The 16,729-nt window shown below is 42.3% G+C and overlaps 2 protein-coding genes across 9 annotated transcripts in view; one reads left to right on the top strand and one right to left on the bottom strand.

Annotated features, from left to right (window-relative positions):
• Nucleotides 1–11,595, bottom strand: part of herc4 (HECT and RLD domain containing E3 ubiquitin protein ligase 4) — a 58,447-nt gene extending 46,852 nt beyond the window's left edge. For 2 of the 6 annotated variants that reach the window (XM_033034261.1, XM_033034262.1), the window contains exons 1-6: nt 10,858–11,405; nt 9,780–9,939; nt 7,908–7,984; nt 5,178–5,399; nt 3,965–4,056; nt 714–844 (exon numbers count right to left, since the gene is read on the bottom strand). In XM_033034261.1, the coding sequence (XP_032890152.1) occupies nt 714–844; nt 3,965–4,056; nt 5,178–5,399; nt 7,908–7,984; nt 9,780–9,939; nt 10,858–11,083 (908 nt within the window). In that variant the 5' untranslated portion in view covers nt 11,084–11,405. Of the gene's footprint in view, nt 1–713; nt 845–3,964; nt 4,057–5,177; nt 5,400–7,907; nt 7,985–9,779; nt 9,940–10,857 lie in introns of all 6 variants that reach the window. The other 4 variants (XM_033034258.1, XM_033034259.1, XM_033034260.1 and 1 more) reach the window with 4 other exon arrangements.
• A 4,669-nt stretch (nt 11,596–16,264) lies between these two features.
• The window catches only part of mypn (myopalladin), a 129,795-nt gene continuing 129,330 nt past the window's right edge, over nt 16,265–16,729 (top strand). For 2 of the 3 annotated variants that reach the window (XM_033034247.1, XM_033034249.1), the window contains exon 1: nt 16,265–16,439. The gene's annotated coding sequence lies outside the window, so the exon portion shown is untranslated. The remainder of the gene's footprint in view (nt 16,440–16,729) is intronic. The other variant, XM_033034251.1, reaches the window with a different exon arrangement.

Genomic DNA, 16,729 nt, shown 5'->3' with positions numbered 1-16,729 from the left:
CACTGACTATCCATTTTCACAATAATCCCATCAGAATGCATTTTACTATCCCCTACATTCCAATCACTTCCCCAGATTCTACCACTCTTCGACATTCTAGGGACAACTTATGATGGTCAACTAATTTTCCAAATGGCACATTTTGGGGATGCAAGAAACCAGAGCACTGGAGGTTATTAATGAACCCCTGCTGCTGGATCAGCGAGGCAGCAGCTCAGCTAACTGAGCTATTAGGTGATTGAAGGTCAATCATTTCAGTTGCAGGACAGCACTGCACAAGTTCCACCAGACTTTCTAGATTTAACCAACTTCAGCCGCTTCAGAGACCTCCCTTCCATCAAAGGGTACATATATTACCATCTACAAAAATAACTCCAATGCTCCTTCCAATTCTGCCAGCTCTCTCAACCAAGTAGGTCAAAGACAGCAGGTGCATGGAACACCACAGCCTGAAGGAGTCACACACCAGCCTGATTTTGGAAATATATCATAATTCCACCATCATCATTTAGTCTAATTCCTGGAACTTCCTGCCAACAGCATAGTGGGAATGCCCCCAAAAGGACTGCAGTGGTATATAAAATGGCTCTTCATCATCTTTTCAGGCAATACATGTTGCCTTGCCATACATGCATGCACAGACCACAAATCACTGATGGCAAGACATTGACCTTTGATAACACTGTCTTTTTAACAAAAAAGAGAATACTAACCTTCCACATGAAATCTGTGTAATTACATATCCCATCAATTCAAAGACTTTCCTCGGATTTATTTCATGGTTTGTACTGTTGTGGCCCAACTGGCCGTAGCCACCAGCACCAAATGTAAATACTCCACCTTCCTGGAAAGAAATTTACATATTTTAACCATATTTTGCAAATGCCTCATTAATGCAGGTATAAGAGAGCTCTCAGCACCTAGTCTTTCCATCATCTTCCACACTTTTATTATTGTTTATTAACATGAGGACCAAAGCTGTGTCAATGAAAGTCAAAGAAGCCTTTATGACAGGCCCATAGCTTTAGCCAGCATATTGTCAAAAGTTCTAGAAAGAGTTCTGCTGGATAGAATAAATGAGTTTGTTAACTCCACAGATAACCAGTTTGGCTTTAAAGCTAAACATGGCACTGACTTATGCACATATGCCCTAAAGGAGATTGTAAACAAATATAGAGGCAAAAACTCTTCAATCCTCATGTGCTTTATTGATGCTTCCAAAGCCTTTGACCGTGTTAATCACAGAAAGCTATTCGGTAAAATGAGTCAAAAAGGGGTGCCTAAATACATTGTTAGAATTCTGGCCTACTGGTATGCCCACCAGACTATGCAAATAAAATGTGGCAATAGGGTCTCAGCCCCATTTGGGGTTAGCAATGGTGTTAGACAAGGGGGAATTTTGTCCCCAGTCCTTTTTAATCTATATATTGATGATCTGTCTAAACAATTGAAAGCCTGTAACACTGGGTGCGTGATTGGTAATATTTTAGTGAACCATATTATGTATGCAGATGATCTTGTGGTCTTTAGTCCATCCAGCACTGGTCTCCAGCAGCTCCTTACTATACGTTCTGTGTATGGTGTGGAACATGACATTAAATATAATGCTAGTAAGAGTGCTGTTATGATCTGTAGAACCAAAGAGGATAAATGTCTAAAATTTCCTGATTTTTAATTGTCTGACAATAATCTTAGTGTCTGTAATAAGGTAAAATATCTAGGGCATATTATTACAGAACAAATGAGATGAGGATATTTATAGGCAACGACGCATGCTGTATGTACAGGCGAATATTCTCTTGCGTAAATTTGGTGCGTGTGCAGATATGGTGAAGATGTCGCTATTTAGAGCATACTGCACACCACTCTACACTGCGCACCTGTGGTCGAACTATGGAAAGACAAGTATGCAGAGACTAAAGGTGGCATATAACGATGCCATGAGAACACTGCTAAGGCAACCTAGATGGTGTAGTGCCAGTAATATGTTTGTGGCTGCAGGAGTCAGTACTTTAGAAGCTATCCTAAGACATCACATGTATAAATTCATTTGCAGGATAAATGACTCTAAAAATGTGCTTATTGTGGTCTTGTCAAACATAAGGGTTAGCACTACACGCTACGAATCCCAGCTGTGGAGACACTGGTATCGTTGTCTCGTTGTAGGACATTGATCATTCTTTTAATCTGGATTTTTAACTTGCGTTTTGTATTGTGTTTTAAAAAATATATAAATTATGATGTTTTTATAAGTGATATACTAAGATTTTATATGTATTTTATGATATTTAATATGCAATGCATTTTTAATGTAATGTTGCCCCTTGTCTGGACCTTGAGTCCGTAATAAAGTTTATTATTATATTATTATTATGAGACTGAGAAACAAGAATAAAACTGTTAGAGACATCAGCCAAACCTTAGGCTTAACAAAATCAACTGTTTGGAACATCATTCTTCTTATCGAGTCCACACACAAGATTAGAAGTTGTTCAGCCAGAGCCGAACACACTTCTCGGCATCTGCATACAATGGTGACTGTCTTGTGCATGGAGGTGGAAAGATTGGAGAAAACAGGGCCGCGAGATGAACGCTCTTTCCTTGATCCCGGAACATCATTAAGAAGAAAGAGAGCAATGGTGAGTTTACTAATCGCAAAGGGATTGGCCGGCCAAGGAAGACCTCCATAACTAATGACAGAATAATTCTCTCTATAATAAAGAAAAACAAACAAAACACCTGTCTGACAGATCAGAAACACTCTTCAGGAGTCAGGTGTGGATTTGTCAATGACTACTGTCCACACTAGATTCATGAACAGAAATACAGAGGCTACATTGCAAGATACAAACCACTGGTTTGCCACAAAAATAGGATGGCCAGGTTACAGTTTGCCAAGAAGTACTTAAAAGAGCAACCACAGTTCTGGAAAAAGGTTTTGTGGACAGACGAGACAAAGATTAACCTATATCAGGGTGATGGTAAGAGCAAAGTATGGAGGACAGAAGGAACTGCCCAAGATCCAAAGCATACCACCTCATCTGTGAAACACGTGGTGGGGGTGTTATGGCCTGGGCATATATGGCTGCTGAAGGTACTGGCTCACTTATTTTCATTAATAATACAACAGCTGATGGTATAGACACATCCTAGCCCCCAGAACAAGCATAATCTAAAGATGGCTGCAATACAGGCTTGGCAGAGCATCACCAGAGAAGACCCCCAGCAACTGGTGATGTCCATGAATCGCAGACTTCAAGCAGTCATTGCATGCAAAGGATATGCAACAAAATACTAAACAAGACTGCTTTCATTGACATGACACTGCTGTGTCCCAAACATTATGGTGCCCTGAAATGTACAAACACTGCTGTAATTTCTACATGGTGAAACCAAAATGTATAAAAATGGCCTTTATTAAAATCTGATTACGTGCACTTTAACCACATGTGATTTTTTCTATTACAAATCTCAAATTGTGAAGTATAGAGGCAAATAAATAAATGTGCCTTTGTCCCAAACATTATGGAGGGCACTGTAAATGGCTTGTACTTGCTGAATTTTTCAAACTTATTTTATTAATATGGAGTATTATGGTGACTGGGTTGGGGGGGGGGGGAATCACATAGGAGTGGAAATAAAATGGCTGTCTTTAGGTTAAAAAAATACTTTATTAAAAGAAATGTCTATAATGGATGCACTATATATTGAAGATATCGGAGGAGATGGCAAAAAAAACCAACAACAATAAGGTTCCTTTTCTTTTGTTCTGTAACATCTATTGATTATTTTAACAGACGTTTCCCACATTGATAGTAATTGTCTTAATAATCTTTTAGAAATCGAATGGCAAGTTTGGAGGATGGGCATGAAGCAGAAAAACACAGATAGTAGAAGTAATTATCCTATCTGTTGAAGCATTATCAAACTCTTTCACTTGCACAATATAAAATATAATCATTACCTTTGTAAGAGCAGCTGTATGATCTTCACCACAGCAAATGTAGACAATTTTCTGTGTTCGCAGGGATTTCAGCAGTGCAGGAACATATCTGTCTGGGATTAAAACGTTAATAAAATGGTTTGAACACAGTTTAGAAGTTTCTGTTACTAGTAATATTAATTAAACATTTTTAAATGAAAGTATGTTAAAACAGAAAAGTCTCACACACACACTTGAGCATTAACCCATTAGTGAAATGTAGCTGATCTCAGCTTTGCAAGTACTGTATTTCCCAGCGAAGACGCACCACCATTTTGAGTTGCTAAATTTTGTAAAAAGGCTGGCGGGATAGGATCATGGGTTAGGTTCAAGGAGGCAATGAGGACCGGGGAGCCTCCATCTTCGCCTGTCCCACAATGCACTGTGCGGTTCAGGTCTGAGGGACGGGGACTTCTTGGCTCAGGGTGATCAGATAAGAGAGAGTGCGCGCGAGAAAGAGCAAGAGAGAGCGCCCGGGACGGAGCAGCCAGCCTTCCGCACAGTAGCTACCCACCAACCACTACCTCCACCGGTTGCGCCGTGCCAAAGGACACCATGGCTAGCTGCAGGGCGGGCCGGCAGAAGGTGCTGAGATGGCGGCCGGTTCCGCTGTCCAGTCCCTGAGGCTGCTCACAGCCAGCCAAGCTACTAAGTGAGTTGCTGGCATGATCCCCGACCCCCTCCTGCTCAACGCTCCTGCCCTCCCCGCAACTTTACCTCTGGCGGCCCAGCCAAGTTTACTACTTTGTGCAGCCCAGGCTAAGGCAACCAATCTCAACCTCATTGAGTCTTCCGCCCCACCCCATAGCCGGGGGTCTAGAACTCCTACCAGGCCGGAGCTGTTCCCATAGCCGCCGGAGGCCAATTTTGCGGGCTGGTACCCCGCAACTCCTGAGGCCATGACCTCTGTTGGCCTAGCAAAACTGATAATCCGGCAAGGCTCTGGACCCAAGAGTGCCGAAATATCGGTATTTACTAATATCTGTATTAATAACCTGTATTACTAACTTATTCAATAGAGAATTTGACAATTAAAATCTAAAACAAGATCTAGTCAGCCACCTCTTCCTTAACTTGTCCTTTCTCAATATATTGTAACAAATACTCCATTAAAAATAATTCATTTGCTTCTCGCTGCTTCATTGTTTGTTCTTGACAGATTTAAGAAATGTTTTATAAATTTTGTAACACTCACCAATTTCATCATTCAGGCCAAGTTGGCCGAATTTGTTGGATCCCCAACCAAAAACAGCTCCTGAGAGTGAAAGTGCAAAACTGTGTGCTCCACCTGCCGCAAGCTGAACAAAAGGAACACCATTTAAAGATCTAATTGGCTGCGGTGATGGCTGGTTTCCAATATCTCGACTTAATCCCAGCTGCCCATTCTTATTCTGTCCCCACGAGTAAACTTGACTTCCTGAAAGACAGTTTGAAATAGGTGTAAAGGAAAAAAATTCATTATCTTAACATGCATAAAATAGCTACCACATGCTAGACACCAAATTTCTAACACAGAATGACATAAAGTTGAGCTGAGAAAAGATCCAGATGACAAGAACATACAAATCCAATGAAAGTTGCCAATATGGCATCATGCAAATTAGCTGAAAGCATGGGCTTTACTGCCTCCAAAATGCTTTACATTGCCATTCTTGCCTCAAGAATCATACATTTTAAATCATAACTTTTTGCAATGAGCAGACACTAAAACAAAACTGTATTATTGAACTACTCTCTATATACTTCCCCCTTTATGCACACAGTAAACATTGAAGAGTCAGGCACAAGACCGGGCCCTTCAGCCCATAATGTTTGTGTCAAACCATCACATATCTACTTCCACATAACCCATGGGTATCCCTTCATATTCATATGCCTATCTAAAGATCTTTTAAATGAAACTAACATTGCTGCTTCAACCACTACCCCTGGCAGCACATTCCAGGTGCTCACTACCCTCTGTGCAAAAAATCGCCTCATCTATCTCCTTAAAATTTGCCGCTCTCACTTTAAAGCTATGCCCTCTAGTAATTGCTTTTTTTTTCCATCCTAGGAAAAATACTCTGACTATCTACCCTATCGATGTCTGTGATAATTTTACCGAGAAAAGAATACAAGTCTGTCCAGCCTTTCCCTATAGCCAATACACCCTAATCCAGTTATCAATCTGGTAAATCTCCCATGTACCTTTCCAAAGCCTCAGCATACTTTCTGTAATGGGGCGACCAGAGCTGCACACAATACTCTAGAAGCAGCCCAATCAAAGTCTTATGAAGCTTCACCAAGATTTCCTGACTCAGAAACACAAATGTCCTGACCTACGAAAGAAAGGGCACCAAATGCCTTTTTTTAACCACTCTGTCTACTTGTGTTGCCACTTTCAGGGAGTTATTGACTGGGATACCAAGATCCTACTGCACATCAATGCCATTAAGTGTATATTTCCCCCTTTCATTTGAAGTCCTAAAATGCAACAGCTCACACTTGCTGTCATTTCTCCACCTCTTTCTGTAACTAATCCAAAACCCACTGTATACCTTTGACAGCCTTCTTCACAGTCCGTGCTCCAGCAATCTTGGGTCATCTGCAAACTTACTAACCAGCTCGTGCATGTTTACGTCCAAGTCATTTATATATATATCACAAACAGCAACGGTCGCAAGCAGATCCCTGCGGAACACCACTGGTCAAAGATCTCTAGACTGAATATTGTCCTATCACCAAAACCATCTGCTTTCTATGAGTAATCCAGTTCAGAATCCATACACCCAAGTCACTAATAATTCCTTGCATCTTAACCTTCTGATAGGCACAAAATGCTGGAGTAACTCAGCGAGTTAGGCAGCATCTCTGGAGAAAATGGATAGGCGACGTTTCAGGTCGGGACCCGCCTTCATAATCTTCTGGATCAGCTTAACATGGGGGACATTCGCAAATGCCGTACCAAAATCCATGCAGACATCTACATTAACTCACCTACATAACTCATTAACTACATTTGACACCACCTCATCATATATTATTTAATATGAAATCAGAATTTTCTCATTTAGTCAGGAAATACTTAGGAAATGCTATCACAAAAAATAAAATCAACAATAATTCTTAATTTACCATGAGCTCAGGGAAACTATTCCCTTTGCAGAGTTATGAACATAACTCAACATTCAGGCAGTTATTTCCCTCTACAGATGTTCATGAACACTGAAATGTTTTCCTTTCTGGACTTTTATACTAGATCTCTGGTTTCCTCAGTATTATGCTTATGTTTTAGATATAGTATTAAAGCTCTAAAACCCATGAAAACCGAGCAGGTGACCTGCATAAAGGGACAAGTTGACATATTAGGTTTAGATTTATTATTGTCATGTCTAACGAGGTACAATGAAAAATAGTTCATGAAAAGTCTATTGTCTGCAATGAAATAGGTTGGAGAATCATGGAAGGACCGGTCAAAGGCCTGATAATGATGGGAAGAAGGTGTTCCTGAGTCTGGTGGTGTGAGCTTTCAAGTTTCTGAATCTTCTGCCCGACAGGAGGGAGGAGAAGGAAGAATGATTGGGGTGGGAATTGTCTGTTGGCTGCTTTCATGAGGCAGCATTAAGAGTAGATGGTGTCAATGTTGGGAAGTTTGGTCTGTGTGATGGACTGGGCTACATCCACAATTCTCTACAATTTCTTGTGGTCTTGGGCAGACCTGTTCCCAAATTAAGCTGTAATGCATGACATAATGGATCATGGATGCACTCTTCCACAGATTCTAATGAACTCAGATAAGTTTTGATGCAACCCAGTGAAAGGAGAGTATTTATTCTCAGTTACATCTGCTACAGAGGAAGACAAGGTAATTAAAGTAGCCTCTGTGACTTGGAGTAATCAGCAAATAACAATTGACAGATTCTGTACTGCCAAAATATTTCCCTACCTTTTGACAAAGCAAGGGAATGATGGTAACCACAGGCCACTTGTGCTATCTGTACGTCTACCAAAGCCTTTAGAGTCCTAAAAGAAAAAGACTAACATATAAATTAAAGTTCTAGCTTTTCAGAGCACTATAATTGGGAACAGTTGCTCAAATTATTGTTTTGTTCATAAACACTCAATTTAAGTAATGAAGCAAAGGATTTGAAACAAAATGCTCAGTCAAAAGAGTAGAACGAATTTCAGATGCTCGTTTACAAAAAAAGTGCCGGAGTAACTCAGCAGGTTAGGCAGCATCCCTGAAGAACATGGATAGGTGACATTTCAAGTATGGCCAGGAGATGAATAAAAGCAAAATAGTTAGGAGAAGAAATAATATTAATGACAAACAAATATTAAAAAATAATTATAGCAGAGTAAATAATTCAGGAAAACAAACAAGAAACACACAATACAATAATGGTTACATAATTCTGGTGGGAATTAGCTACAGATTTGCATGAAGTACTGATATTTAGTGAGGAGGGAACATGGAGAATCATTTCAAGACAATAATGGGCCTGTCCCACCTAGGCGACTTTTTAAGGCGACTACAAGGAGACTATGCGGTCGCCACATGTTCGCGGGTGGTTGCTGGGGAGTCGCCTTCATGGTCATGAGTAGTTCCCGCATTCTCGGAACTAGTCGTGGCTTCATTCTGGTCGCCACAAATTTTTCAACATGTTGAAAAATTAGCGGCGACCAGTGAAGCTGCCATGGAGAGTAGCGAGAATTCTCGTGCCGTAGGGGCAGTGGCAGTGGGTCGCCAGGAGGTCGTAGGTTGTCACCAGTGCTGACCGGTGAATTTCATTGGCTCATTGGGAAAAAGAATGTAACAGTAGTTTTCAGAACCAATGATAACTAACAAGTTAATGTCTGCCGAGCTTCACAGCCGTGTATCTCTGGCTTCTTAAAAGTTGTCTCCACTCCTTCTCCCCACCCCGTCTCCCCCAGCCCCCCTCTTTTAAAGGAGTGACCCTTCCTGTGCACTGTGCTTTCACCACCTTAATTACAGTGCCAACCTTCCTGTTCATCGTGGTGTGTGTCTGTATCACATTGGCTTTGCTCTGTTTGAATTTCACTCAGACAGCGCTCCCCTCCCGTTTGCCCTGTCTCCGCCTAAGTGGGACAGGCGCATAAGCAGCAGAAAAGGCAACAAATGTCTTAACTATATTCAGGGTATTTTTTGGAATGATATTCATCAGAAGCAATAGAGAAGGCAAGATTTACTCATGAGTAACAAACCAATAACATGACCAATTTATAAAATAATTAAATGAAATATTATTTAAACTACAACAACAATAATACTGTTTAAATAACTACTTTAAATGAGTGTGAAATGAACTGATAAGCTGTCAATGAGTACATCTATAAACAGAAAATATTCAAAAGCATTTGGTAACATACAAAATGAATATATCTAAAAAGGCAAAATTACAATTATATCTGAGGACTGAGTACAGGTAATTAAATTACCATTTCATATTGATGGGATAAACCAGAAATATACTGACTTGGTATTTGCAGCAAATATCTAACTAATGAAAAGTGGTCAAGGAAAGTCAGCCTAGATTTGTGAAGTATATCTTGTGATGTTTATTGCAAAGTATTGCTAAATGGACACAACAGTGAGCTGTACATCCAAGTCAATTGCTAACTTCAAGAAAGGCGGCAGGAAGCTCAAAACTCTAAACTGATTGGTAATTTTGAAAATGGACAATCTTAAATTGATATCTTCATGCAATTAACATATTCATTCAAACATTTCTGCATCATATACTATGAACTTTAATAAATTAAAAAAAATATTACATTAATACATTAGACTACTCACCTAGGAACTCTGACAAATTCTTCTGCGGTAACCAAACCCAATTGACCATCTTTGGCAAAACCCCACGCAAACACTTGACCATTGTCATTTAATGCCAGTGTATGCATATCTCCACATGAAACAGCAATGATATTCTGAGCATCCAGAGCGCCAACTTGCTCTATACAGCAAAAGAAATATGGGTTAACTCTCTCCTTCTTGTGCACTTCAGCAAAACAGTGCTTTGTTTGTGCTGACCGTGATGCCCATCTACATTAATCTTATCTTCCCACATTCGGCCTGCATCATTCTACGCCTTTCCTATCTAAGTGGCGTTTAAACGTCGTAGTGGTATCTGCCTCCACGACCTTCTCTGGCAGACCTTTCCAGACATTCATAACCATGTTCACAGATTGCCATTAAATTTCTCCTCTCTCACCTTTAACCTGTCTTCTAGATCTAGATTCTTCCCCCCCCCCCCATTAAAAATGGTGACTGTATAGACTTGGTGACTTATCCTCGAATAGTGATGGCCAACTGACCCCGTCCTCCTGAACCCCCCTCCCCCTTCTCCAGTCTCATTTCCTTACACATCTAGACATGTTAACAGCAACAAAGATAGACACAAAGTGCTGGAGTAACTCAGCGGGTCAGGCAGCATCTCCGGAGAAAAAGGACTGAAGGTTTGAGTCTGAAGAAAGGACCCGACCTGGAACATCAGCCACCCTTTTCCTGTATATCTTTGGTAGCATATACAGTTCTTTGGTTCTACTAACAGCAACAAATTTTTGCTGCACGAGACATGTAATGGTCTGTTTTCTTTTCCTCCAGACACAGCTAACAATGTTGCACATGCCCAATTAGCTTCTGCCAACTCTTCACAATCGTCATGCAAGTTTGGATTCTCGTAGTATGTTTAAAATGACGACTGAAAAAATAATCTGCTGTTTGGAGCTATCAAGAAGAACAAATAGTATGCAGAGCAAAACACAAATTGCTGGAGGAACTCAGCTCGTCAGGCAATATCTGTGGAGGAATCAATAGGCGTTTCAGGTCAGGACCCTTCATCAGACTGGTATTTACTGAAAACTAGACTTACCAGGTCGTTTTCTTCCTTTTTCGTGTCCCAACTGCCCCTGATCGTTGCATCCGCAGGTATAAACAGTACCATCATCCAGCACAAAAACAGTATGCCTCCGGCCACAACCCACTTCTTGAACCCTTCTGCTTTGAAAGAATTCGCAGATCCTCGGTTCTACAACTATCTCCTCGTCTATGCCACCTAGTCCAAGCTGCCCGAACGATGTGTTTCCCCAACACAACATGGTCAGTTTTGGAAGGATGCGCGTTCTGCAGCTTTTCTTCGGGAGCCACTTCGGCAGTCGAGCTGACACCTACACTGAGTTTGTCAACACACACACACATAAACAATTGTATTAATCAACACGGTGTAACGAGGTGCCCAATAAAACCCCCGCCGTCGCGGAGGTTAGCCGCCGACTCGACCTTCACTTTAGTAGCCGAGCCGGGGGGCGTCTTTAAAGGACCTGTTCCGCACAACTTTCCCACTAAAAAGGCCCAACGGGCGGGGCCTTTGGCGAGCGAGGGACACCGAGAGCGAGGAGCATCAAGCGCAAGCTACCTCCGCTCTGCCACCTTGCACGTCTATAATCACTTGGTTCAACGCCTGGCTCATCGTGAGCTGAGCTGCACTGACCCGCCCCGCCCCGCCCGAGCCGAGTCGCGCCGCCGGCACCATCACTGAAAAGCTTCCAGAAAGCTCAAGAAGCACCTTCTCCCACCGACTCCAACCACCGGATGTGACGCCACAATTCACCGGTGACAGCACGAGATGGCTCGCTCGCTCCCATCGCTGAACCCAGTGGGCATGCGCGCCACTCGAAGAGCTTTCTCCAACTTCAAGTTCCCTCTTTCTTGTCGTCCTACTAGTGACAAGGGCTTTCTCTAACTTCAAGTAACCCTCGCATCTCCTCTCTCTCTCTCTCCCTCCCCCACCCTAGTCTTCCTTCTAGTTTCACTCGTCCTGTTGAGCTGCACTGTCTGTATAACCCGCAGCCAACAATCGACCATCGTCGGCCACAATTCTTTGATTATCGTTGATTTTTTGGATATCTTCCATTCATTTGTCCTAAGTACCGTCTATATCTCTATTTCCCCTGACTCTCAGTCCCCAAACTGCGGAGCATCTTGGACTATACAGCTATGACACACTGGTCCACCTGAGGAGCACCTTCAGCAACAGACTGGTTTCACCAAGATGCTGCACAGAAAGCCACAGGAGATTATTTTCCCCCCTGTGGCTATCAAACTGTACAATTCCCCTTCTGTCATGGGTAGACTGACTCCCCTTCACCCTCCCCAATCTTTGCACATCCCCGATCCTGGACTTTCCACGTAACTTTCAATTCATGTATCTTGCTTGTTATGACTGTTAGCAGACCAATTTCCCTCCTGGGATAAATAAAGTTGTATTGTATTGTAAGAAGGGTCTCAAACCCTGTCGTCTTGTTGAGTTTCACTGTATATCTCATCACCTACCCCAGGGCCAACAATGGACCAGTGTGGGCTCCAGCTTTCCTTGATCATCGTTGCTTTTTGCATATCTTTCATTCATTTGTTTTATATCCCTCTATTTTACCTATATTTCTCGTTCCCCCCCCCCCCTCTCCCCTGACTTTCAGCCTGAAGAAGGGCCTCCATCCAAAACTTCACCCATTCTTTTTCTCCAGAGATGCTTCCTGACCTGCTGAGTTACTCCATCTTTTAGTATCTATCTGCGGTGACTATACCCAATGGTTGGTGGTATGAAGAAGGGTCCCGAGCCGAAATGTCACTCATCTTTTTTCTTCAGCAATGCTGCCTGACCACTGAGTTATTCCAGCACTTTGTGTCCATCTTTGGTGTAAACCAGCTTCTGGAAGTGGCGGTGCTGTTAACAGCTGCAGCTCGCCTGCAGTCCTTCTGTTTTTACTTTTTGTTGTTGTTTTCTTTTGTCTTGTTTTAGTTAAATTTTAGTTTATTAGGTTGCGTACATGGGTGGGGGTGGGGGGGGGGTGGTGAAACATGTTTTTTGTCTCTTCCTTCGGGGGAATGCGACTCTTCTTGTCGTATCCCCCTTCTCTGCCTCCGTCTGCGCTGAGGCCTAATGGCGGAGCTGGCGGCCTCCAACTGCGACCGACTTCGAGGCTCCGGAGGCAGAGCCAGCCAGGACATACCAACACGAGGCTGGGCGACTTCGGGCTGTGGCGGCATTCCGGTGGCGGTGGCCCGGCTTCGGGGCTGCGCTGGCGTTCCGGCGGCGGCGACCTGAATTCGGGGCTCAGCCGCGGCCCAGTGGACGACATCGTCGGGAGCTCGCAGGTCCCAGGTTCGTGACCTGTTTTTCCGGAGCTCCCGCAACAACAGCTGCGTCCGCTGGACTGGAGGGCGGCAGCTTCGACCACCCCGGGCCACGGAGCTTGAACCGGCCCGTTTGCGGAGCTCGGTTGAGCCGCGGGACTGACTTACCATCACCCCGCGGGGTCACAACAACTGAAGCCTGGATCGCCTCAGTGCAGAGGGAGAACAAGGAGGGAAGAGACAGAGACTTTAAGACTTTTGCCTCCATCACAATGAGGAGGTGCCTGGTGAACTCACTGTGGTGGATGTTAATTTGTGTTTATTGTATGTTTTGTTATTTATTATTATATGTATGACTGCAGGCAACGAAATTTCGTTCAGACCGAAAGGTCTGAATGACAATAAAGGAATCTCTTATCTAATCATTTGCAGTTTGTGATCTCCCAGCTGCCAAACACGGAGTGAGTCAGGTCAAATGCAAATTGGAGGAACAGCACCTCATATTTTACAACCCAGCGGTTTGACAATTAAACGATAATAAAGCAATGAATCACATCTCCTTCTTCTACCAGTTGAGAAATCCTGCTTACAATGGCTTGGTTCAGAGAACTTGGGACTGTCACTGTTCTGGATCTTTGTCCAATTGGAAGTTCAATGATGTTCACTTACAGAATGAGATTATATACTCAATTAGGGATCCTAGCAGTATTCTGGATCGTGATCCAAGTAGCATTTCAGTGAGACTCACTCACAGCATGTATTTATATACTCATTAAGCCTGCACTTCTCTAATCTACAAACGACAACATGTTTTTGAAACTAGGCTGACAACCATATTTTGCCGTCTGTACCTTTCCCTTTGCCCTGCTTATTGTACTACATAAGTACATAAGATATAGGAGCAGAATTAGGCAAAACCTTGAGATCAGCTGATTGGTCCTGTTAATCACCGCGATGAAGGTACACCCCTTCCCGGGGTGGGGGCAGGAGTATAAAACCCCGGATGCCTGGACATGAGTCAATCACTCTGCAAGATCGCGAGGGAGAGGCCATGACTGTCATTCTAAGCTGTGAATCAGCTGAACTGTGAGTCTGCAATGTACTTGCAATAAATGATTTGTAAGCCCTTAATGACAACGCCGTGAGTTGTTTGGCCTGCTGCCCTGCCTATGCTTGAAAGTGCAATGCTTAATTGGAAATGAAATGACAATACCATGAATTGTTTGGCCTGCTGCCCTGCCTGTGCTTGAAAGTGCAATGCTTAATTGGAAATTAAATGAAATGATGATGCCATGAGATGTTTGGCCTGCTGCCCTGCTTGTGCTTGAAACTGCAATGCTTTATTAGGTCCGCCTGTGTTTGGAAGGAATAAAAGCTTTATTAGGTCCGACTGTGTTTGAAAGGTTAAAGGCTTTATTAGGTCCAACTGTGTCTGGAAGGAATAAATGCTTTATTAGGTCCGACTGTGTTTAGTCCAAAAGTCCCGCTCATTTCGTGACTTTTGCTTAATGGATAGGTCACGCTGATTGCGTAATTTCCGGTGAGTGCAGAAGTCGCGCTGATTGTGTAATTTATGGTAAATGCAGGGGTTACACTGATTGCGGAAGTGCCGCTGACTGCGGTCGCGCCACAGTGGAGAGGCCGCGCTCAGCCATATGAGTAGATTCAAGAAAGTTTACTGTCATATATATGGTGTGTGTGTGTGAGTATGAGTGTGAGTATGAGTGTGTGTGTGAGTGTATGTGTGTGAATGTATGTGTGTGAATGTATGTGATCGATGAAAATAAGGTTATGAGTGTTTAAAAAATGTTGAGATCAGCTGATTGGTCCTCTCGCCTGTCAATCACCACAATGGAGATAACGCCCCTTCCGGGCAGGGGGGGGGGGGGGGACCATAAAACCCCGGATGCTTGGACATGAGTCAGTCACTCTGGAATATTTTGTGTTTTGCATGATATGACTTTTAAACTGAGTAAACAAAACACTAGATCGCTGAATATATGTATTATTTTCTGCTGGATGCTCCCACTCCATTCAAAGCTTTCTGATACCTTTGCTGATTGTAGTGTAAGATGATTTATTTAATTCCTAACAGATGCCACAGATGCTGGCAGTTATTTTCAATCCCTCATTGTCCCTCCACTTCAGCAGTTAAGTGTCAATAATGTTAGTGAGTCTGTGGTCTTACACAGGCCATATTTATAACCAGAGTTTCCATCCCTAAAGGACATTGGTGAATCTGATGAAGTTTTGTAGCAAGAAAGTGATTTTATGATTACTGTTGTCCTTTTGAAGCCCCTTGATGTGCAAATGAGTCCATAATTCGTCCACAGATCATTTTTTTTTGTGAAGAAGAAACAATTTATTGCCAGGGTGACCTTTGTGCTCATTTTTTATGCTCTTTATTTATCTGGTTGGTTACTAATTACATGTTTTCCTTTCTGAATTACTTTAGTTACGATAATGGCATTTAAAAAACTTTTGGATAGGCATATAGATATGCAGGGAAAGGAGGGTTATGGGTTATGTGGCAGTAAATATGTAATGGCTTTGCCATTATGATCGAAGGGCCTGTTCTCATGCTGTATGGTTCTCAATGATGTTTACAGGGAGAGTGAAAATTAGGTGCAGCAGCTGTGCCACCAAAGTTCTGCTGAATATAATAAGTAGACTGTAACAAGGGGCAATTCATATCATGGCAAAATATAGATTCGATGCTGGAGGGCGGGAATTCAGTTGTGGGAAGTGCTGTACGATTGTGGGGTAGGTGTGATATACGATTTTGGGCCGTGAGGTATAGAATTGTTTTGTGATTGGTGTAAGGTTGTCAACTAGCACTGCTGAAAAGCAAGTAGATCTAACTAGCCGCCTCATATTTATATCAAAATTGTACAATTTGTGCTTTGTAATATTTGTGGTTTGTTCAAATAGGTATGAAAGGTTCATATAATTAGGAACGTAGCCAGGCTGCTCTTTAAAATTGTTCAAGTGAGTGGTTTCTTGTTTTTAAGCTGTGACTTCACACCTGCATTATGTTACTCTGCTCATTGGCTACTTTGCTTGTAGACAATTTGTATACGATAAGCAACAGTTGTTCAGGACATTGCAACTCCAAGTGGTGCTGTATTTCAAGACCTGGTATTAGCCTTCCGCTGCTTGATGATGACGCTGCCTAAAATTAGCTTTCCTGCTGACTTGACTCAGTAGCAATAAAAGACCCATTCTCCCATTCTCTCAGAATGGCACGTTCTGAGAGAAAGGAATAAAGTGGTTGAAAGCAAGCCGTGTATTACTTAACCAGCAAAATAAATCTTCTTTATGGTAAGCTTTCATCTGATTTGTCAGTTTTACTTATATATGAATCATCATCAAGGAAAGACCAAAGCAATTTAGAAACTTTTTCAGTGAAGAAAAAATTAGTAATACAATTGTGGATGTATGTAGCTTGGCAGTTTCTCCGCTTCAGTGATTGAGTTAATATATGTAATGGTATACATTTCTCACTGCATTTAGTCACTAAATAGAATATTTTTATTAATTGCTGTTCAGTGTTTGTGGTACAGCCAATATTCAAATGTACATTGTACTTGAATTGCTTGGAACCTAAATAG

This window comes from Amblyraja radiata, chromosome 15 (assembly GCF_010909765.2).
Source record: "Amblyraja radiata isolate CabotCenter1 chromosome 15, sAmbRad1.1.pri, whole genome shotgun sequence".
Lineage (NCBI taxonomy): Eukaryota > Metazoa > Chordata > Chondrichthyes > Rajiformes > Rajidae > Amblyraja > Amblyraja radiata.
This window is presented reverse-complemented; position numbering and strand designations above follow the sequence as displayed.